The sequence below is a fragment of the Psittacula echo genome (assembly GCF_963264785.1).
Source record: "Psittacula echo genome assembly, chromosome: 17".
Taxonomy (NCBI): Eukaryota; Metazoa; Chordata; class Aves; order Psittaciformes; family Psittacidae; genus Psittacula; species Psittacula echo.
In genome coordinates this window covers 1,224,839-1,249,324 of record NC_137753.1, presented here as the reverse complement: position 1 = coordinate 1,249,324, position 24,486 = coordinate 1,224,839, and the positions used below count along the sequence as shown (strand labels likewise).

At 45.9% G+C, this 24,486-nt stretch overlaps 1 protein-coding gene and 1 pseudogene across 2 annotated transcripts; both read right to left on the bottom strand.

Annotated features, from left to right (window-relative positions):
* Window positions 1-2,214: 2,214 nt before the first annotated feature.
* On the bottom strand, window positions 2,215-3,333 carry LOC308228250 (actin-1 pseudogene; annotated as a pseudogene). Its single transcript has one exon. The product of its transcript is annotated as an actin-1 pseudogene (transcript).
* A 705-nt stretch (window positions 3,334-4,038) lies between these two features.
* Window positions 4,039-5,172, bottom strand: LOC308228078 (actin-1-like; the record flags this gene model as incomplete). The annotated part of the gene is made up of 1 exon (XM_080631183.1): window positions 4,039-5,172. One exon carries the CDS (start codon window positions 5,170-5,172, stop codon window positions 4,039-4,041), a length of 1,134 nt encoding a protein of 377 aa, XP_080487309.1.
* Between the last annotated feature and the right edge of the window lie 19,314 nt (window positions 5,173-24,486).

Genomic DNA, 24,486 nt, shown 5'->3' with positions numbered 1-24,486 from the left:
GCTGGACCAGGTCCCTTGATGTAAAACAAGTTTTGTATCACTGAACCCATCCTGGAGTACATCAGGCAGTATCTTGTTCTGCAAGGGTGAGATCTCATTAAAGCACACAGAGAGCTCTGCTAGGTGTCACTCTCCGAACACGTTTTGTCTCTGCATCCGGGTTTGCAGAGTTATCCTGCCCTTTGCTTCTCCTTCCTTCTCCCTGACACCACCCCCAAGTTGCAGTGTTCACTCAGGTCCCCTCTGCTTTCCAGCACTCTGGCTTTTGCATTGTTATTTGCATTAGATTATTGGAGCAGGAGTCTAAACACTGAAGTTACTGCAAATCCCTCCTCATATGGGAGTCAGTGAGCTGTGAAATATTTAAACTGTCTACAGTTGTACCTCGTTTGTTTATACATTTCCAGCAGGCTGCTAAAAGGTAACACACTAATAGAGGAAAGATCCAACACTGCTGATTCTGATTTCATAACAGCTCAAAAAGTGCTCTGAACACTTGCATTAACTCGATGGGGTAATACATATCTCAACTTTCTGAAGCCTTAGGGCCCAAGTAGAGCAAGAAAGCTGCGGGCTTTTCTCGAGGCTCTTTGCTTTATGCTTTCACTCTGGCCATTGGGAAAAGGAGGGTAGGTGGGTCTCAGTGTGGTCACCCACAAACCATCCCCTGCTCCCTATGTCCTCTGTATCCACGTCTTTCAACCCATTTTATTTTTCCATTTGCCTTGCTGAGGAAGTGCTCCAGGGCTCGGTGGACAACTGAACAGGGAGGGAGATGTGCCTCCCTTGTAAATGTTATGTAGAGAAGGAAGAGTGTGTTGTGATTCCTCAAAGGGCAGCGAGAGGAGGTGACAGAGGACTGATCAGTCCCAAGGCAGCAGAGGGCATCAATGAGTTTGAAGATTCATCTCCGGAGCTGAATGAAAATAGGCAGACGCTGTACTGAATTAACAAGAGAGATTGCAGCTCTTTTCCCTGTTTTCATGTTAGTCTTGGACAAATCCAACAATACACAATGATATTCAACAATGAATCAATCATAGTGCTAATCAGTTTCACAAATGATGAGATTTCTATTCCCTGCCTGGATGCAGTGCAGGTATTTGCAGGTGTGGATAAAGATGATCTCTGTAAATGCACCATTTTCAAGCAGTTTCTTTGAGTGCAAGTTTCAGTGCTGAAAATTCACACCTTTGTTATCAATTCCATAGGTCCCTTTGGAAACCAAGTCCCTCAGCCATGATATTTATGACAGTTAAGCTTATTTGGTGTAGTTATTTATAAACACTGAGCCCAGCAATGCAGATTTGCTTAGTAATTCAAGCAAACATTTGCAGGACTGTCACTCTCCCTGGCTCCCAGTGATGAGGTAGAGGAATAACTCTTTCTCTTAAGATACTCAGCTTCTCCCTAAAAGAACCAGTGTCAGGTAGGGACCAATGCCTCCACCTTAGATGTCTGACATCAAAATGTTCATTCAGAAGTCCCCTACGGATAAACTCAAATAGATACCTTTCACCTTGGGCTCCCTGATTAACTTACTAATTTTAATTAATATTAGACTAAGTTACGTAAGTAGTCTCACATAGTCCTTATGCTAGAATATTAGGGGAACCTCACAGATGGATGATGTTACATGTGACGTGACATAGAAAATCACATGGCCAGTAATAGCACAGAGCTTCTAGGTCCAAGAGCTCTGCTTTAACAGCCAGATCCACGTAGAGAATCATAGAACTCATCTTCACCTCATGAGCAAACCCAAATGTAGAAGTTGAGGCCCCTCTACTCCTCCAGGGCTGCTACAGGAGATCTCCAGCGCAATGGTGAAGGGTCAGCAATACCCCCGAGCCCTCTATTTCTCCATCAGAGGTCTCTTTGCACTCCCTGGATGTTTATGGTGCATGGCAAGGAGCCAGCCCCACAGGCAAGGGATGGAGGTGGCTTGTTGTCAAGTGTTTAAAAGTCTGACAAAGTGTTTGCAGCTCTAGCAGGGATCAACACGTTTCTAGAACTAAACCCCAACATTTTTGGATAGCAAAAATGCTCTGAACAAGGCCTCTTTTTCCCACCCAATGCACAGGAGACCTTTCTTTAGTAAGCTATAAAATCACTTACTATAAATCAATTATTTTTGTACTGATTTATTAACTGCTGTCCAGCAGTTCAGATTGGCACTCAAAACCAAACCCTGGATGGATGCTCCTTGAATGTTCAGAAGCATTTTCTCTGGAGTACTGTGGGTCCAACCTCGTAATAGTCTTCCTTGGTAACCCACATGTTCCTAAATGCTCTTAAGCTGGCAAGGATGGAAGCACCAATCCACACGGAATACACCCGATCTTGTGGTGAAATGATCTTGACACAAGCTGTGCTGGGAACTCCTGCCTGGAGCTCCTTCTGAAGCCTCTCCTTGAAGCCTTGGAAAAGAGTCGATCCACCCGACAACAGCACGTTCCTCTGGATGCTGGGCTGGATGTCGCTGTGGCACTTGGAGAAGCTCTGGAGGACCATCACCCCAATCCCTGGCCCTGTGATTTCTGCCTCCGCAGGCACAAAAAGCGCTTCGGGAGCTCGGAATAGTTGGTCTCCTGCCTCGACAGCCCTTCCGTCAGGGAGAATGTACCTGCGCAGGAGTTTTGCAGGCTCCGCATGCATCTTCTGGCTGGGATCTAACGCAACATAGCACAGCTTCTCCTTAATATCCCTGACAATCTCTCTCTCTGCTGTGCTTACGAAGGAGTTCCCAGTCTCCAAGAGGAGCCTTGTTAGGTATTTGGTTACACCTCTGCCTGCAAAATCCAGCCTGGTGGTGCTATGGAGCAGGTAATGGCCTTCGTAGACAGGGACAGTGACGGTGACGCCATCGCCACTGTCCAGCACCAGTCCGGTGGTGCGGGCAGAGGCGTACAGGGCCATCAGTGCTGTCAGGGTCACGAACAGGGCAGGCACTTGGAGGCACTCGAACATCATCTCAGCCATTTTCTCTCGATGGGACAAAGGGTTGAGAGGGGCCTCGGTCAGCAGCACCGGCATCTCATTTGGCTTCAGTTTGAGCTCTTGTTTGTACAGGTACCTCCAAATCTTCTCCATGTCGTCCCAGGACGTAACCAATCCATTTTCCATTGGGTAAGTAAAAGACAAAATGCCCCTTTTGAACTGGGCTTCCTCCCCAATATAGCAGTCCTTATGACTCACCCCAAACATGACAGGTTTGAATTTGGGGTACCCCACAACAGTGGAAATAACCGAGCGGGGAACCTGTTCCCCCGACAGACCAGCCTTACACTGCCCAGATCCTATGTCAAAAATCACCACACGGCTCTCTGCCATCAGTCGGGTGTCCTGTGCAGGATAGGTGCTGTCCTGGGCAGTGGCTGCTGGCAGAGAACATTCTAGATCCCTCACCCTAGAGGTACCACCCCACCGAGCTCACAATCACTGTAGCTACACTGGCAACACCACTTCCTTTGGGGAGCATTTTGATTCAGGGCTAGTACTTAGTATGAAACTGGGTGTTCCTGCTTCCCAGACAAATTACAGCAGAGAATCAATGGATTTTTTTCAGACCCCCAGGCACAGAGGAGGGCCGGTTACAGTAATTGCATTTGCATTGATTTATATTTGGATTCTGTTTGGGGTTTTGCTGGGTTTCTAAAGGAAACATTTTCAATGAGGTAAAAAATAACGTGAGAGCCAGTTTTAGAACAGAAACCCCAGGTACCTCGAAGACCTCAGAGGGAAGATCTCCCAGCAGAGGAGGTATGCTACTCCCCACGTGACTCCAAGGCAGGCTGTGAGTCCGTTAGGGAGTAACTGCATCCCTGCGATACGTGTGCACCTGTAACCTCTGCCCAGGGGAAGGGGGATGATAAACACTAAGATCCTTATTGCTTAAGCTTTTAATGTTTGATTTCCACACATGGTGCGGCAGACAGTGAACACACAAATGGCTGTAGCACCTTTCAGGTCAGTCAGCTCTCAGCAGGGCTCCTTGCTCATGGGTCGCTGTAGCAAGCCCTTCACTTGATGGTCTCCTTAAAAGTGCTTGTGGTGGATGACAGCAGCCCCAAAATCCCTGTAATCGTTCACAGTGACCCACATTTGTCGGAACGATGTCAGGCAGGTGAGGATGGAGGCCCCAATCCACACGCAGTATTTCCTCTCAGGGGGCGCGATGATCCTCACAAACATGCCAGAAGGCACTTGCAGCTTCATCTCCTTCAGGATCCGTTCCTCCAGGCCAGGGAAGAGTGTGGATCCACCTGAGAGGAGGATATTGCCATAAAGACTCCTGCGCACATCGATGTCGCATGTCATGACGCTGTTGAAGATCATTTTGTGCACGCCAGGAGCTTCCACTCCAATGTTTGCAGGCATGAAAAGGGTCTCTGGTGCACGGAAGAGCTGATTGCCTATCTGGATGATATTGTTGTCAGGCAGTCTGTACTCCCTCATGATTTCTTCTGGCTTTGCTTTCATCTCTTGGACGGGGTCTAAAGCTACATAGCACAACTTCTCTTTGATATCTCTGACAATCTCCCTTTCAGCCGTGCTAACGAAACTGTGTCCACTTTCCAAAAGCAGCTTCATAAAGTATTCGGTGATATCCCGGCCAGCAATGTCCAGCCTGGAGATAGCATGGGGTAAACAGTATCCTTCATATATGGGGACAGTGTGGGTGACACCATCCCCGCTGTCCATGACTATCCCAGTGACACGGGCCGACGCATAGAGCGCCAGGGTCGCCTGGACTGCAACGTACATGGCTGGTACCATGAAGCTTTCAAACATGATCTCTGTCATTTTTTCCCTGTTCTGCAGAGGATTGAGGGGGGCTTCAGTCAGCAGCACCGGCCTTTCACAGGGCTTGATGCTCAGCTCATACTCATACACGTGTCTCCAGATCCTTTCCATATCATCCCAGGACGTAACTATGCCATGGTCAATCGGATAATTCAAAGACAGGACCCCCCGTTTGGACTGAGCTTCTTCTCCAATGTAACATTCTTTCTGCCCAGCTCCCAGCATTGTAGCTTTGACTTTAGAGCGCCCAACAATTGCTGTAAAAACAGACCTTGGGCCACTGTCCCCTGCGATACCTGCTTTGAACAGCCCAGACCCATTGTCAAAGATTACAGCCGGGACATCCAAAATGCTGGGGTCAAACATTCTTCACAGAACTCTGTTTGTCCATTCCCCTTTTACAGGCTGGTGCACTCATAGCTAGAGAAGCCTTCTCAGGCCTGCACAACGGGCTGTTTCTAACACCCCATCACCTCACAGTGCCTCGTGATGCAATAATACATTTCCCCTGACACTGGCTATGGCCAGAGCAGCTTTACCATAACTCCAGCCACGACTATCAGTTCACTGACTCTCACCCATGTCATGCCCCATGAATGTACCCCTGCAGTGAGCCTGAGAGCATTTTTTTCCTTGGAATAGAAGAACATGTATTGCAAATACATGCACGACAATAATTAAACCTTTCATGTGTGCCCCTGGCTTAGCTAAGACTCTACAAACATTTCCGAGGGTTGGTGAAGATGAGGACAATTGTGCCTCCCTGTAAGTATTAACTGAATTACCAGTTTGCTTTTGTGAATAACATCTGCACTGGAAGCAGACCTTGTTCAACTGAATCCTTTCTGATCCTTTAAAGGGAACTCCTAAGAGATTTTTAAATCATTAGAACTAGTTTGGCTCTGGCTATGGCATTCTGGCACCTTTTCCCCTGTCCTTCTTACTTCATTTAATGACTATTTTTTGGTGGAATCACACAAGTGAAATAATAATTTCTGTCTCTTGCTGGTTTGAAAAACCCCAACAGCTTTGAACAATGCTTATGGTACCTACTAGGGCTAAGAAATTCCTTCCTGTAATGAATCTATATCCTAGGCTGCTGACAAGCTGACCTGCCTGCAAATAAACAGACGTGCAGATGTCTTCCTTCCCTGCCTTCCTTTTCCATTCAGCACTTTGCTGAGAAGAACAAACTCTTTTTTGGAAGTTAGTGCAAAAGGATTACAAATATCCTGGATCTTTACAACTGATCCCCTTTCCCATCTAACTGCTTGTTGGTGTTTTATAACTTTGCTTCAGGAGATTTCCCAAAGAAGGAAATTTCTGCAGCTCTGAATCCGATGGGATCTGACAATCCAAATCCCTTCACTGAGAAAATTCCCTTATAAAACAAATAAATAAATCACTACAGAAGTTCAGCTGAATCCTTGGCTGCCAGAGTTTAATTGCTTCTCCTTGCGGCTTTAAATCCAGGGCAGCTTCAAAGCAAGGGTGGCTTCTATTAAATTTAATTACTTTTTCCTGCAGCTCGCATGGCAGAGGTGCCAGCTACTAAATGAAAGTGGGTTTGAATCAGAGGCAGACTCCAAACAAAGACAGATATTAAAGAGAAATTTGAAGTGTAAGCAAATGACCTCCTTGTACAGAGATGGCTCTACCCCTAACGAACTCAGAAATAAGAAAGCCATCTACCAAAGGATCAGCTCTGTGCAAGTTCTTGCCATTCTGCTTTGGTTCCAGACATGTTTGGGTTAAATTCCATTCTATCCATTTCAGCAATTTCTCTAATCCTCTTAATATTTGTGTACATATATTTCAGTGTGTGGCACACTTGTTTTCATGCATGCTTCTATATTAATGTCAACAGGTGTCCCAATCATTTAAGAGGTTGCTATATGCATCACACTAGAAGCCCCATTTAATCCTGCGTGGTCTGCATGTGGCTGACAGCGAAGCACTCTCTTTTGAACACAGTGTTGAGTATTAGAACAAGGGAATATTGACTGGGATGATTAAATGGCAGTTAAAGCTAGAGGCAGGAATGCCTATCTGTTCCCTCAGATTGCTTCTGTCATAAATCACCTTAAAAAGGGCATGTGTGAATTAATTTTGTTCCTGGAGGGTTTCTAATAAGTGAAATTACTGTTGGTGTTCTGCTGTAAAGTGAATTCATAGAAGAGACAATGTGAGATATCAAAAACTTCTCTTGCTCACCTGGTGGAACAGCTTGTGCTGATACGACAGGATCTCATTCAGGAATGGACAGAGAGCTCCTTTTCTGGGAACCAACCTGTCTTTGGCCTTTGATGTCTGCCACGGGCCACCAGCTGTGGGGAGACACAGGAAGAATCAAACTGAGACAAGGAAATTCATTCCATGCAAGACAGTCTGCTAATGGCTTGACTGGTGGATGGTATCCACTGTCATCTCTTCATGGGACTGCATTATAAACTTGAAGCTGAGAGGCACATTGGAACACAGTAATAACGCAGTTCCCACAACATACCAACCATAAATGAGCTCTGTCCCACAGACATTGGATTGTAAAAGTTCATAGATACTTAAACATGCTGTTTATAGGCCAGTCTTGCTTCATGACAGTGCTGAGCACACATTCTCACCAGGTTACACATCTCTTTGCACAGAGTGATCCCCCAGGAGAGGCAGGGCTTGTCCTCTCTCCATAGTCATACTGTCCAAACACTTCTGGAGATGAACATGTAACTCAGGGCAGACTGAATGAATGAGGCCAGGAAAGCACCAAGAAAAGGGTGATGAGCTTTGGAAGGTCTGAGTTTACCTGGGATAAAAACACAGGGAAAAGAACTCATGTTATCTGTTGGCTCTCTGACAGTGGCTCTGTCAACAGGATGACCAACGCAGCTTTCCAAGTGGGTTTTAAGCAGGAGATTTTGATTGTTTGATTTAAAGCAATGCATTAAATCCATCAAAAAGGTGAAACCAAGAAAAACCAAGAGGCTGGCATGTGGAGTCTTGAGGCAGAGTCATGTAAACAGAACTATGCTGCCCTTTTACGTACGGAAGTTACACAGAACTTTCTGGGATATCCCAGAAACAAACCAAAGGATTTATTAAAGTGCTAAAGCTTAAGTGTTAGAAGTCTGTGCTTTTACAGCTGAAAGATCACAGTTAGAGACCCATCTCCCTGGAGCACGCACATGATTTGTGTAACAAATATGAGTGCATTTATGGAGTGAATCCAAATGCACCAGGAAGAAATATTACAGGAGAAAAAGTGAGGAAAAGAAGTTATTTCAACCCAGTGGAAGTTTGATTGAGGAAGGACAGAACACACCACTGAAAGTCTACATGGGGAAGACAGAACGGAGGCGACTCAGCCTTTTCCATACCCCTGGAACAGCAGCTCACAGAGCATGGAAGATTCAAGCACATCAAATACTGCGGTGATGACAGATGCCTTTATCCAGTCAGGCCGTCAGCACAGGAGGACAACACGTCCTCTGTGCCACAAGTCATCCTGGTACAGATACAGAATGAGTTTATTATTCCAATGGAGACAGGGCCTGGGAATCAGCCGGGCTTTACCAGGGACTGCAGAAACAAACAGCAAAGGGCAGGCCCTGCTCCAAAGAATTCCATCTGGGAAGCAAGACCTAACAGGTGGGTGAGACAAGGTCAGGGTGGGAGGCAAGGGAGACAGTGTGAAAGAAATCAGGGGCTGAGAGCAGTTCTTAGCAGTAAGAAGCAATAATCACCATCACAGATGCTTAGCTCTAACAACTTGACAAGATCCCTTTCTTCACATAGGAGCTGTGCTTGATTGCTCCCATATTTGTTACCACCTAAAATCCCCATTTTGCAACGTCTTCGTGACAGTCCAAACATCCACAAGGCTCTTTGAAGTTGAATTTTAATGCATTTATTGACACCAGTTATGATATTTCAAAACACATGGGCTACAAATTGTTACCATGCACTCCTGGTGTTTACAGTAATCCCCACATTAAAACAACTCAGTCTTTCCTGATGATTTTATATCTTCTTGCTGACTCACTTGCCTGTTGATTTCTTCGTTTAATATTCAACACTTTGGAAACATAAAAACCCCCTTATCTGCAGATTTCATTACTTTGGAAACATTTTGCATTCATTTTTATGGGCACCACATGGCCCAAGTCCTCCTTTTCAACATTCCATGCAGATCTGTGACTTGCCATAATGTGTTTCCCATGCTCAAGCCCAGCAGTTAACCCTGCACGTGCAGCTGACCTTGGCATCAGATTTGCTGCCAAGGTCCAGCCTAGTGATGGGTGGCTGCAGAAGCTCGGCCCTGATGCTGCAGATTGGCCAGAGGAGGTTTCCCTCTGATCTCTATCTGCTAGAGGTGGGCCTAAGCTGCAGCAAGAGAAGGTTTGAGGAGTCCACACCACTGCCCATTAGAAGCAATTGGGGCAGCTCCCTCTTTTGACCAGGCTGCACTGCTGAACCTGTGTGGTCTCCCCCACCCAATGAGGATACCTTGGCTGCATGGCCCCACTGCGGCTCCAGAGGAGCATGAGGCTGTGGCTCAAGTTCAGGACTGCAGCAGGGCTCTGCCACCCTCCAGGGGTGATGTTTAGCCAGGCAGGGCCAGACGAGCTGCCTGCCCAGCTACTGGCAGCAGCAGGCACCGGAAGTGGATGCTGCTGAGTCACTTGGGACATGTGTCAGCGTGGTCCCAAGTCAACATCAGCATCTGGGGCTCTGGGCCATAAAAGGTTTCAGTAACTCAGAGCCAGGTTGGGCCCTCCACCAGCACCATGAAACAAAAACCTTTTAGTGTCTACTGTTACAAGTGAACAGCCTTATAAAAGTCCCTATAAAGCACGAGGAGGCCTGGGTTCCCCATACTGGCTCCAAGACCCTTTCAGCACCAAACCTCCTCAGTGTGGGCACCAAGCAGTGCCAGGAGGAGGGAACAGGACCCATTCCTGTTAATGGGGCATTCCAGGCAGACCCTCTGGAAAGCAAAGCCAAAAAGACGTGTTAATTTTGGCAGTGAACAGCAGCACTGGGGAAGGGACTGAAAATCAATGTTTGCTAAATAGGAAAAGAAAAAACAGAATATAACTGGGGGAAAATCCATTTATTTTACAATTCCTAACAGGTATTGGAGGCAGGGAAACTGAAATTGTAAACAAACGTTAAAGAATTAAAAGGAGCTGCAATGCATTGCCCTTTTAAAGGAAACTGAAATCACTGCATTGCTAAACTGAAGCAGCTCTGGGGACTCATTCATGGGCTACTCTTCAGACCCGCAAAGTCTAACCAGTATCTCTAGGGGTGGCTGGGTTGAATACTATCATCTAAAATGTAATAAACCCTGCAAGTGATGAACAACTGGGAAAAGGCAGAACCCACTGGGATTTAAATTTAATTCAGATGATTTGGGATTCAGCATCTCAGAACTACTCAGAGTCCACATGCTATTTTCCATGTTGGAGTAAAGAAAACAAGATCTACACCTAGGAAATGATCTAAATTATGCATAAATAAAACCCTTGGTTGAAAATTCATGTATTTAAAATTATAGTCTTGATTATCTGGAAATGAAGTCCAGGAAAATACTTCTAGTTTTTACTGTCTAAATTCTCTGAATCAGGTAAAACAATTTCACTAAACTGAGCTCCAATCAGTCATCCACAAATTAACCTTTCCTGGGGAAACGGCAGAACTGAGGCTTTGGGGCTTTGCTCTAAAATAACACTATCTCCTACAGGGTGCCCTGGAATACTAATAGGAAGAAGGCAAGTTGCAGGATTAAGAGACACAAGAGAAGCTGATGGAGCCATGAAGTCCATTTCTGGGGCTCCCAGCCCTGTATGACCACAGGGCTTGTCTCTCCAGCCCTGGGCTGCAGCATCACCTGTAAAACAGCAGCAGCAACCTCACACACACAGAATCCCAGACTGGTCTGGGTTGAAGGAACCTTAAAGCTCATCCAGTCCCAACCCTGCCACGGGCAAGGACACCTTCCACTGGAGCAGCTTGCTCCAAGCCCCTGTGTCCAACCTGGCCTTGAACACTGCCAGGGATGGGGCAGCCACAGCTTCTCTGGATCACAACACCACAACTCCTGCATCTCAGCAGAGGGCCAATTCCAGACTGCACCTGATGCCTTAAAGCACAAATACAAACACCTGACATGAAAGCAAAAGAAAAGCAACACTTATAATCCTGCAAGAACTCTCCCCACTAAGACCACCCCAGGACATGGCACAAGGACATGGTCTATGGCTGGCCTTCTGACATCTGCTTGCAGCTTGCATGTGCCTCTCCATTATGGCTCCGTGCCTGCCCAGGTAAGAGCCTTTCCAAAAGAAATCAGAGTAGTTGGGAGTGCAATGGAAAAAAGGGAAAGCAGGGCTCTTACCCTTGGAAAACTGTTAATCCAGCATTAAATACATAGTGAGCTGTTCTGGAATCTCATTGTTACTTTATACAGCCAAGTACCATTACCTCTAACTCTATTCCAATGGCTGTTGGACTTGGGTTTACGAGCAAATTGTTAAAAGCTGTGTCTGAGGTATGAAAGCGACAAGTGGAAAGCATTCCCATGAAGTGTGCAGGATGGTTGGAAGGGGGCCAGTGGTTTAGGTCAAAACTCAGTCACATGTCCTGCTAGCTGGTCCGGAACATCCTTCAAATCCAGCTAAGCAAACAGCTCGGAGAGCCCTGTGCCAAGTGCCAGCTCCAGCTGGCATCCCGGCACATTTCATTCTGCAGTTCTGGAGGTTATGAAAAGTTTACTAATGAGAAACATTTCAGGACACTGTGCCAACAATGTAGCCTGGAGGAAGAGCTGTAATGACATGAGCATATAGAACTTTGGTGGAAAGTCTGAAACATCGGTTCCACACCCTGAGAACTGCCTCTCTGTTTATAAATCCCAACAATCCTGCACATCAAGAGAACTCTATCTGCTTGCTCTTAAGATGTTTACATTGTGCTTTCCAAGTATTTAAGAATATTGATGAAATTAAAGACAACTTTCACAATGTCGTGTTCCTTGGGTATTTCATTCAGTTTGGTTTGCAGGGCCAGTTCTTCTTCTGTAAACAGGAATTCAACACGGCAAAAGGAGCGAGAGCACTGAGCAGCCAGGGATTCTCAGCAAACAATTTTGGTATCCAAGAAAACCCTGTTTAAGTGATCTTCCCAAATCTCTGTTGGGAAATAATACTTTGTTTTTATTTCTGAGGGAAGCACTTGCAAGCAACATCACTTTTTCTCCAGCACAGACAGGCAATCAGGCTTCCCAGGGATGAGTTCAAACACCCACCTTCATGCAGAAGCCACCACCAAACCTTACTTGACAAAAGATAAAGCTGCAAAGCCCAAGACAAGCTTCTGCTCATCACTGGTCTGATGAGAGCGATTCCAGCTAGCACTGCCAGACTTCAGCACACCCAGGCAGTTGCTGTATGCCCAGGGATGACACTTTCTTAGCCTGGGTTTTAATGGCTACAGATGCCCAGGCACTGTGACGTGGGTGATTTAGCAGCATCTATAAAGGTGAAATACTCCAAATGTGCTTCTCCCTGAACCCAGCCTTGGGAAACAAACACAAGGTCCCATTTTAGAACTGGGTATCAGCAACTGAAATTGAAGAAAAAACAGACACAGAAGACGCAGAAGGGGTGGGAGGATGGAGAAGCTGCCTCTCAGGATCCTGGCATCAACTCTAGGTGCAGAGCCTGTTTGAGTGCAATTCAGTGCCAGAGAAAAGGAAAGGCAAGGAATTGTTACACTGGATTCTCACATCAGAACAATGTAAAGAACTTTCTCAGTGCTGTGTTTCTCTCATTTCCAAGGCCCTCCCTTGGCTGGTGCTCCAGCTGGCATTCAGTGGACAGAGAAGGAAAATAAACCCACGGTTCTCAGAGGAGTTCCAGCAGAATATCCAACATATTGGAAGTGAAAGAAGAAATTCTGAAGTGCAAGCAAAACCCCTGTTCCCATCTTCACTCTAAGACAACATTTGGGTGCAGTAGGAGTGCAGAGCAGTGTTTGTCTATCTACCAGTGCTATTCATCACTAGGTTTACCATATTTTCCTTTGCTTTCCATAACTCCTGGCTTCGCTCATGTCTGGGTGTTTTCTAACCAGCCTTGAGGCAATAAATCAAAGCTGTCAGCATTGGAAGAAAATTAATGTGAGAAGTTGTTCCAAAGGCCACCAGCCTTTTCCCTACCCTGCGTGCTGTGTTAATCTAGGATTCCTCAACAGCTTTCAAGGTTTTGCTATTTTCACAAGGTTTTTGAGGCTACAGATGCATTTTTTTTCTCTGAAGAGTGGCTTTGAATCGTATCCTTTAAGATCCCAAATTCCTGGAGTTTCTTTGCATTTCAAAGAGAATCGAGGGTGTCCAGCACAGGCCCAAACCTGACCCTAGGCCATCTCTGGCCAAGCCACAAGCAAAACCCAGATGCGGAGTTGGAATGCATCAGGGTCTGAATCTGGGTTGAAGTTTTGATGAAGAAAGAGGCCAAATGATTAAAAAACACTCCCGTTCCATGCCCCGTAGTGATGACGCTGGTTGAATTATTCATTGCCAGTTATTTATCCAAAGAATGTGGCTGGCATTTCTGCTGAATACGTTACTTGCAAGTTTTGATTTCTTGTTTCATTACTCACTGCTCGGCACCGCTCAGAAACTCCAACCTCTGCCTTTCTGCAAGTCTCTATTCCGAGTCTGAGAAAAAGAACACTTGGGAAACAGCCTTCAGCTGGTGCTGATGTGATCCAGCAAACACCTCCCTGGGAAAGGACAGCCTGGCACTCAGGGCATTGTCCTGGAACTCGGGAAGCAATGTTCTTACGCTATTCAGCTGCAGATGAACTCCGTAACCCTGGGCAAATCGCTCTGCTCCCTATGCCTCTGGCTGCACATTTATAAAGTGGACACAGTATTTCTCTCCACAAGATACTGTAAGGCTGGATATGTTAAAGATGATAAATTGCCTCGTTAATCTGGAAACTGGAAAAGCACCTAATGCAGATGGATGAGGCCAGGAACAGATCCACCTGACTGAGAAATCATGAGCAATTGGGAACTTCATTAGGTAAAATTCATCATGTTGCATTCAGGATAGTGGGAGCCACCCAAAAATTCCCTTAACGGAAAGCACCAGCTTCTTAGATTTGTCTCTGGATAGACAGTGCAGGTTTTCCCTTGCATATTTTCAAACTCTCACATTTAATGTATCTGTTTAGATTTGGTTTTCTCCAATGGCTTGGGATGTTTAGGTAGCAACTAGAATTCCTGTCCTACCAAACAAAGATCATTAAAAGCAGAACAGCGACTGCAGAAATTAGCCCAGAAGTCTGGAGACTGGGACACACTGAGAGAGAATTCCAAAACTACAGTCTCCTGAGCCATTGAAAGAGGAAGTACCAAGCACTGCTGAACACACTGGGGTGCTTTTCCTCCACTGCGAGCCTACTGGTTCAATTATATCCTCACAAAGCAAAACACTGCTGCTCACTGCTCCTGGATCGGGCTTCATCTGCCAGCGGCTCAGTCAGACACCTAGAGGTAGCTCAGTCAGAGTTTTGTCCAAGTACAAATTGAGCAAGGGCTTCAAAACCCAGGGCAGTGTTTGTGTGTTGATCCCTGTTGCAGAACCAATGGAGAACCCACTTGTTGTCTCTTTTGCCCAGGTCCTAAATAAACATGGCATTTGCTTTCTTAGTTCCCTGAATCCAACTGATGAATTTGTTTTTTAGAAAGGTATTTAAAACGTGGAGGTTCCCCCCTCCTGCAACACATCCCAATTATAATCATTTTGAGGTATTTCAAACTTTAGACCTTGAACTACTCCTCATTGTCCTATCAAATTATCCAGGTCTTTGACATGAAAAGTCATTATTTGCAAAGACTCCTGGTAGCAGCACTTACTGAAGTGAGGCTGTTCAGGTTTGGGAGTTTAAAAATGGGTCTGCCATGGCAAATGGCTCATCGAGTTACAGTTGTGTCTCTGTGGGGTAAAGCACTCAAGGCTTTCAATTGCAGCAGGCCCTGCTGACTCAGGGAATGAAAGCTATGGAACTGCTGGCAAAGGAAATGCTAATAATTAAAGCAGTAATCGTGACTCTGGGGCAAGAAATAAATGCCTACAGGGTGACGAGAGATTGAATAAACAAAGCAAATAAGAGCCTCATGCTGCACAATGGCACAGAGCAGTGATTACAGCTGGCAGCAGCACCCCCAGCTCTGCAGGCACCCCGAGGCAAGGCTCAGGAGCAGTGGGCAGTGTGCTGGGAGAGGCCTGGTCCATGCACATCGCTTTGTGCAGAGGAAAGGATCTCACCCAAACACTGGGAAACCAGCACCATGCTCCAAGGACTTGCACCGGACTCTTCCTCCTGTTTGCAGTAAGAGTGGAGGATGCTTCCCTTGCATCACAGGCATGGTGGGTCCACACTGATGTTACAACCAAGACTTGTACAAAACAACACTTGTCATTTTCTGGCCAGAAACGGCCAGCTCATACCCTCAAATAAAATGCCATGTGCAACAGTGAATAAGGACAGGCCACAACCAATCTGGAGTGGAGAAGAGCTGTCTTCCTGCTCAATTTCAGGCTGCACTGAGATACCAGAAAACATCCAATGAAGTAGTTCACAGAGGGAAACCCTGTGCAATCCATAGCAGGTGAAGCGCAAAGTGCCTTTCGCAAGCTCTCTGCAGACGAGGGCAGCCAGTGACTGGTTTATATCTGTCCCCGAAGAGTGATGCCTCGGCATGCCTCTGGGTAAAGTCCAGCCCATGCGTAACCTGGCCTCCTGCGACTGGCAACTAACTTCATTTACTGTCATTCAGGTGTCAGGTTGCACTTCCTTGTTTACGGGATATAATGATATCCTGCAGTATCTGCCTTGCACAAGAGACTCGGTGAAGTAATGTGACAGCAAAAACAAACAAATGAAAGGAGTCTTTAAATACATCAAAGGGAAAGTGTGCTACTATCTGTGGGTCCATCATCACAAGCTGTACTGCTGGATCCTAGCGCTGAAGCAGAGATGTTACTGCCTCCAGGGCCACAGGTCAAGGAACACTTTGCTCCTGCTTGTTGTGCTTGTTATATACTTGCTGTTTGTTAGAGGGTATCCACAGGACTTAAAATTAATGCAGTTGTCTCTTCCCAGCCTGGAGATTGTCCTGCCCAAGGAATAAATTCCATCCTTTACCCTAAGGGTGCAAATAGGAGGCTGCTAAACTTTGCACGGGAAATCCTTGTCAGGAAGGCACTTAATTTCAGAAATAAAGACAACTGGGAAGGAAATCTGGTCCAGGATATTAGGAGCGGGAAGCAGAAATCCACTGTTACAGCATCAGTAAAGCACAGTGCTGCAAAGAAGGCTTCTCCCAGGAAGGACTGGAAGTCCTTTCAGTAAGAAAACTCTCAGTGTTTTTTTCACTTGTGGGTGTTTTTTGCTCTCTAACAAAACTGCCCTAATGATGGAAGTAATTACATTATAATGCCTACACTACTGTTCGAATAAGGCAAACTCCCTCACATGCCATTAATATACTATTGCCAAGAGCAGCCAGGGAACAGCCTCGACAATAGAGAGGATTTTCCAGCTCACTGTGCGATTTGATCTCTATAAACCTCCCATAACACACACTGTATGGCAGTAAATCATTTCTAACATCATTATCCACCCATCTGGGATCAGAGTGCAGCCACTGAGACAACGCAAGAGATCGGGGCTCCTTTCAGCACCGGCTGAAATGAACCTCGTTGGTCAGATCTCATTAACTCAGCAATTCAACAACTGGATCACCTCCCTGCAGGAGGGACTGCGCTTCCCATTGGCCACCCTCCTAGCCCTTCCCATGGCTCTGGGATTCCCATTCTCCAGTACTGCTGGTACTTGCACTTCTATCTCAAAGTGGTTATGGCTGAAATCTCAAAGTGAAATTCAGGCTATGGGATGCTTGCCTATAGCTTGATCCAAGAAAATGTTTGCACAATGTGCTGGGAATAATCTGCCAAATTCCACAAGATCAAACATTAGAAGTTAATTAAAACAGAAGATCACCCCCGAGCTTGTTACCTGGAGCACGAATCACAGCCTGCTGAACACTGGTTTCCACCAGGCCCACAAGGAGCACGTTTACGGGTAGGAGAAGTCAGGCCACACAGCTCTGGGAAAGAGGAACGGGTTAGAGGGAGCAGGAGAAAACTCGTGTCGCTGGCCATGGTACGAGGAAGTCCTGAACAGGGCAGGACACAACTTCCTGGGTGATGTCTCAGCACAAAACCGAGTGAATGGGGAGCGAAGGCAGTGACAGCACAACCATCAGCAAGCTGCTTCTAATGAGATTCCTGTTAGCACTGAACCTGCAATCTGTTCTATGCACACCTACAACAAGATCAACATTAATACAAATAACAGAGCTCACCAAATCTATTCAAAGCATCATTTCTTTCAGAGCCTCTCAATAATTTTATGTAGGCTTAATCAGTTCCTATATGTAGACGTTAATTTATCTAAACTGGTTGCCTAAACCCAAGCCAGTTCTTTGGCTACAAGCCTATGGTTTTTCACATATTCTCCAGAGTAATTCACTGCTTTAGTACTGAGCTGCTTTTAATCCAACAGAAACGTATCAAGAAAGAGACCGACTTCCACACAGCTCCTTGATCATTTACTGCAATTAATGGTTTTGTACCAGCCCTTTTAGAGAAGATCCTTTTTCAGTGTATCGAGCCACAAGACTGCATTTGCTTTGGGTAAACATTAAAAGATAGTATTAGAAAACCTCTGGCCATTGAGTAACAACAGCTGCATGAACTGGGCTGCCCTGTCTCAGGTTGGTGGGTTTTATTCCCCCAAGGTAGCCAGAGAGAGAAGCGTCCAGCCCACAGCAACTGCTACTTAAAGTGCAAATGCCTACCCAGAGCTCAGCGTCCCCGCATTCATCTGGCCAAGCACAATACCTTTCATTCCTTTACAAAGCTGGGGATGACTGACAGGCCCTCCTTGTCCTAAGGAGGCCAAATTCAATCCAGCTCCCTTCTGGGGCGTCCCTCCTGAAAGCCATCCAAATCCCATCTCTCCAGCCCTGCCTCTGACCCATCCATGCTGCGGTAGGTAGTGAGCAAAGCCCTTTTTTCATCAAGTCAATCCCCAGCCCTCCTCAAATGTCGTATCTTTTCAACATACCTGACGGGGCAAAACACACCTTGGCTCTGTCTCTGCTGTGGCTGAGCACTCAGATGGCTTTGCTGGAAGCTCAACAATAGCTGAGTGAAGCTGCAGATTTGTTCCATTTGGAAGACCTCAGACCATACCTGCATGGATGGGGTTTCCTCTGTTTGACACATCAGTAGCTGGGGCTCATAATGGTCTGTATATCACCACTGTGATCATGGCAGATGAATGGGGCAGCCTGCTCGCAGGTTAGCGAGTGTGGCCCTTGGTGCCACTGCCCAAAATCCCAGTGCTCCAGCCAAGCAGCAGCTCTCATGGTTGCTGGCTCCACCACTTGCGATGCGCACAGGAATGTCTGTGCTGGAGCACGTGCACAGGCCTGATGGATGCTGGCTGTGATGAAAAGGGGAGAGGCACATCAGCTGTAGGACTTACGTGGAAGTCTGTAATTACTGTTTGCTAGCTATTCCAAACAACCTGCCACTGTGGGTATCTTGTAGTGTCATAGGTCTCGTTTCCAGTCTCATTCTCCCCATCCTATACCCATATCCTTGGCTGTATCTCACTAAGGCATCAGAGAACATGCACCTATGTCTAGCAAGCCCCTGTGACACATGCAGCTGCAAAGCTAAATGGTACAAAGTTCTCAAAATAAACACCAAGACAAAAATGCAGATCTGAAATAGGGACCAGAGCCACCTTCTATTCTTTTCTTGCTTGCAACTTCTCATTTTGACTGAAACAGCATCTTATCCTTGCAGCCAGTTTCAAACACGTATGTGCACACACATGCATGTATACATATCAATATATTCCAATTCTTAGCAGCAGCTGCTGAGGTAACTAAAAATATTTGTACACACAGAGCAATAAACTGCTCCAGTGCCAGGTGCACCATAATAAACTTCCCTCTACTCTAAGTGGCTTTTGATATTCTTCCTACTATCAAATAGCTCACACGTCCTAAAGACAAAGCCAATGAAGTTCTAGAAAATCACAGAACATTTTTATTCCTAGCATCAAAATCAATGTATTCTTAACATCTCAGAGCTTCCCCAGGCCAAGCACTGCCATGACAAGAAGGTTCATGCGCTAGGGATGCACACTGTGCCCTGCTAAAGCATGGACCAAAAGCAAGCAGATCACAATCCAACACCCACATCACCAGGACTGTGGATTTATGTAGCCTAATGTAACATGAATCCCTGTTCATAATACAAGTGCATATCTAACAGATTATTACATGTAACAGCTATTGTAGTCAATGAAAATCAATGGGATTATTCAAACTCTAGAAGAGAGGAAAGCAAAGACGAGTGTTCCTGTAACATGATCTGCCAAAACAGGACGGAAACTCTTTAATAGCACCTTGCCAGAAACAATGCATGGCAGAGTCTGCTTTAAACAAGATGATTTTTCAGCATATTGTTACTGACTTTTTGTATAGTGTTAGTGAGGTTTGTGTACACTAATAAAAAATGAAAGCTGCTATTAAAAACAAATCAATGGACTGTACCTGGTTTTGATCACAGGAGAGCTGGCCATTTGCATCGGTATTTGCAGCATCTGTTCCAATTAAGACTTGTTTTCTAGTTTAAAGATATTAGTCCAATCACTAGTGTTCTGTTGAAAACATGAATAGAGCATTGTTCTGGCAGAATGTAGTTAAACAGACTCCACAGACTCTATTAAACAGCTTTGCTGCCCAATTAGAATAGGAAGGAGTCAGGCAGACATGACTGTACTGTGTACCCTCTGTTCCACATGTATTTTTATAGATTCATAGTCAATGAAAACAGCTAACGTGGAACATGTGTCAGGAAAGCACAGACTGCATGCTGCCTTAGAGCATGACAAATGGAGCATCAAGCAATTTATCGGGGTTTAACGGACACCAAATTGAATGATTAGAATGACTGGGTGTAAAACAGTGCACGAGAATGGCGAACCACGCTACTGCCATGTGATGAAATGGTCACTTGAAGCTTGGCAATGCTGAGCCCTCAATGTCTTAAAGCAGACAAGGACTGCGCTCAGCTTTGGGTGTTGCACTGAGTACCTGCAGACCTCAGGCTGATGACCATGGCAGACGGTGGGACTTCTCCAGGTGTTCTGTAGTTGACAAAGTGGATGCTTATTGCAGACCGCTTGAAGGCTGGTACAGGTACACAAAAACACTCAGTAGAGGTGACGTGGTGTCAAATAGACCTCACTGCATATGATGTGAGAATGGAGGTTAATAAGCAGTACATATTTACCTCATGTAATTGGATAGGGGTAGAAAAAGGCAATAGGAGTGAGAGAGATTTGTAAGACACTCTAAGAAATAACTGTTGAGAGTGTAATATTTATGGATGGGCAGCATGAAAACAAGCTTCATGTTTCTTAAGGGCTGCCTTGCTTTTGGAATGTGTTTCCAACACCTGAGATAACTGCTAACATGTTATTTTCTGCTTTTTATCACGGAAAAAGGTTGACACTGGAGAAGACACATGCAGATTTTCCAGGATTTGCTGTTCCTTCCTTTTGGATCTCTACAAAAGTGCCTCATTCACTCATTCAGATCATCCCTAGAGACCTGTCCAGGGTGTTGCACTTCTGACAGCTCCTCCTGAGTCACTTATCCCCATGGTTTCGCCTTGCTGCCCACTGGTGGGTAATAAACCAGAAAGCTTTCATACAAACAACACTGTGCAACACCCAAGGGAAACCACTCTACCTCACGCACAGCCTGCTCTTCCCAATGTACTCAGCCTCGCACCTCCAGTGGGTAGGTTTTTATTTGCAGCTGCAGTTTGTCTGCAGTCAGTTAAAACAGGGTCACTGCAACAGCTGTACTGTGGAAATTCCTCACAACACCAAGAGCAGGAATCGCACGAAAGGCTTTGCACAAAAGAAGCTTCAATCCCAAGAAACAACATAACGCTCTGGCAACAGCCCTCCTAACACACTGCCAGGCTGTGGTCCGAGCCAGGTCAGGGCAGTGCCATAGGGCACAACATTTTGGGCTCAGTTTCCAAGCCCAGAGGCCACTTTTCCTTCCACAGAAGCTTTCACCCACGGTGGCCTTTGTCCAAGGCACTTGGTCTGTGCTGGCAAGAGATGGGGACCTGCACGGATTACCCCTGGGCTCCACAAAGCAGCTCTCTTGGCTGGATGGAGGACAAGAAAGAGGGGTGCCTGGGGAGGAGGACACCAGGAGAAGGTCCTGCATGAACCAGGCTCCTTACCCAAACCAGTGCATTCCAGTGCAGCAGGGGCCGGATACCTGGACCTCATGGGCAGCAATAAGGGATATGTAGGGAAATGTACCTTGTGTCCCCTGATGCAATCTGATGAGGTACTGCACACCCTCCCGTGCATGGGAGCTGCTCCTGCTCTGACTCCAGCTAATTAGCTTTTGTAGCTTTGATGGATGGATTGATTCAGCAGTTAAACGGAGATAAATTAACTGTCTGTCTAAACAGAGTTTAAGTGAGGAGGGAATTCCGATTAGAATCTTATTTCATGCAGTACTGCTCTTCTTTCTCAGCCAGTGCTGAAAACCCCTTGTGCCTCCCTTGCAGAGGAAGCCCATGGAGCTAACTCCAGTCCAGACCTGCAGAATCCTCTAGGAATTCAGCAAGCCTGCAGGCCTTCAGAGGACACATTTGGGTCATGCTCTGCACTATGCATTTGGTACAAACCAATGATGCTGCAATGATTTCTAGCTGTTGAAAAACTGGTCTACGGAATTTCATTGCCTAAGAAGTTCAGAAGCATCTGAAATGTTTTTTATTCTGAAACCCATTAGAACACCTCAAACCCAGCAAACAGTTTGATTTTCTATTCACTCTAGAGGACTTTAATGTTAAAATGCCCTTTTTTGTCCTGAAGTGAGAAATACCAATACGTGTTTTTAAAAGGGGTAATTACAGAACTAATATAAAAATCTACAATAACTGTGCTAAGGGCTTAGACAAAGATAGACAGATAGAAAGACAGGCTTTGTTAGACGTGCAAGCATCACTGAAGTACCTTAACGTGCAAGCAGCATAAAAAAATAAACACAGCCATCACCTCCCTCCATTACACAAACACGCATTGAGCAAGATGAATTTGAGATCATTTCATGTAAATATTAACTTTTAAAGCTTTCCAACTGACAAAATTAAGGCAACAGAGAACGCCACTTTACTTGCCTTCTCATACACTCAACAGTCCTGGAACGGAACCGAGAGAGGAAAAGAAACAAAAACAAGCAAATGCAATGTCAAAAATAGCACTTAACATTTCTGTAGACATGGCCAATGAAAGCTGGCACAGGGACGAGCTTCCCTGGATGCCTCACCTCTTCAGTAATGCTAATGTGCTAGCTCAAAAGCTGGCCAACTCCTACAGCTATCCTCAGCCAACTTGGTTGTCTCTCCACTCGCGTGCTACAACATGTGTGCCCAGGATGGGGGGCACCAGGCATAAGAAAGGGCCTTGTTTTACTTTAAAAACGTAAAGAGATGGATGAATAGTAACAAAGCAGCCTCGAGGCAGGACAAAACACAGGGTTCTCTGCTCTCTTCACAAACAGTCGGACTTTTTTAAGCCAACCTTTCTGAAAAGTCTTCTCCCTCGGTCTCGCTCAGCTCTGGTTGTCCACGTTCACCACTTGGCTGTTCCACGGCAGGGGGAGAATAAGATGGTTTTGTGGGTAAAAATGTGATCCGTGCCCTATTGCCCATACGAAGCACCTCACACAGACTGCATTTAATCATCTCTTTCTATTCACCTCCCTCCAATCCTGCACAAAATCCACCTTCTCCAAGGGCCAGAGGGTAATGACCTGGCTGGTTTGGTCTGTTGAGTGCTAGGTGCTGAGGCCCAGCTCGACCAAGTGCTAACAGCACCTTCCCCCAACTCCACACACATTTTACCATCTCCTGTGTAAATTACACCCAGCTTTGTGCTATACCAGTGGAGCTCTGAAGGGAGGACACTCAGAGGGATGAGCATACCCCCAAAGAGTTAAACAGGTAAAACAGAAAGGGATATCTCTCTCTCTTACAAAGCACATTTCTTTTTTGTATGTGTTTCTAAACTTCAAGAACCTTAATGAGGCTTAGTCATACCAAGGAGAGCCAAAGGTACGAGATTTCCCTTTATCGTTGAAGAGGCTGTAGATACATTAAAACTAATTACTCATGGGTTTATGCTCCAGTAGGATAAGAAATTCCATTGAAGTTCAGACAGGAATTAAAGTCAGTGGACAACTTCTACTGTGTGATGAGCTAGAGGCAGGTAGCGTTCAGAGGCAGAGCCCTTGGGACCTGCTCCGACCCATTGCTTCGACCTCAGCATCCCTACAACATGTTATTGTGCATCATTAGGTACCATCATGGCTACAGGAGGACATGTTCCCACTGCCACAGCATCTACCAGGCTTTCAATGACAAGGTGAAGGCCAGCCAGGCTGCTGTCAAAGGGAATCACTTGTATTCATGGGAGATTTGAAAGAGATATTTTAAGTTTACAAAGTACTTCCAAGCTCCAAGTGCAAATTATTATTACTATTAATAGGGTATTTTAACCCATCTGGGTAAACTGTGCAAACAGCAGCAATATTACCCAGGGCTTCTCATGTTTATGCACTTCAAGCGGATCACCTTACTCTCTGTAAGCAAGTGTGTATGTCTTTATATCACATTGAACCTTTTTTTGCCCTTCTGAACCTGTTTAGCCTTTTGCTATTATTTTAACTGTTTATTTCTTTAACAGCTCATTATTTTCAGTGGGCTCCTGTGTCTCATTACACACAGTTCAGTTTTAAGCCAGTTTAAGTTCTATGATCTCTTTCCTGATGGTTCTTGCACTTCCCAAGTACTTAAATCTGAGATGCCCTTTGGTTATGTGTGGCACAAATAATTTGGACTGTGTCTGCCTTAGTCTCAGGCACTGTGATGGCACGAAGCCCCTCAAATCTAATTCTCAATGAATTCCATGGGAGGGGTATGCCCTGTGATGTCTCTGCCACAGTTTCTCTATATAACAGCGACTGAAGATGCAAAGACCAGCTGTATTGAACAAACAGCCTCCTGAAAATGCACTCAGATGGGGGGATGTGATTGCATCAAGTCTGTAAATGCAGGTGATGCAGCATGCGGTGAGTCCGTGCTGGCAGGCAGAGCCTCAGTCACACACAGTTAACAGCGCAGAAAAACCTGAGAGCCTGCAAACGAAGCTGAGAGAGGGGAACCTCACTTCTGCCTCACGCTCCACTCTCCTGCCAGGTGCCAGAACATTGATGTCCCAGCTGCACAGCCACGGGAAACACCTCTGCGATGTGTCACCCCAGGAGCAGCACAGTGAGCAGGGCGGCCCGACCCTGAGCTCGCTCCAGCACAACTGGAGCACAGAGTCCTGGGGTAGAATTTAACTAACCTTCTGGCCCACAGGTGCCAGTGCTGCCAGCAAAGCCAAGGAGCACGGCATCCAAACTCCCATTCTGAACACGTAAATCAC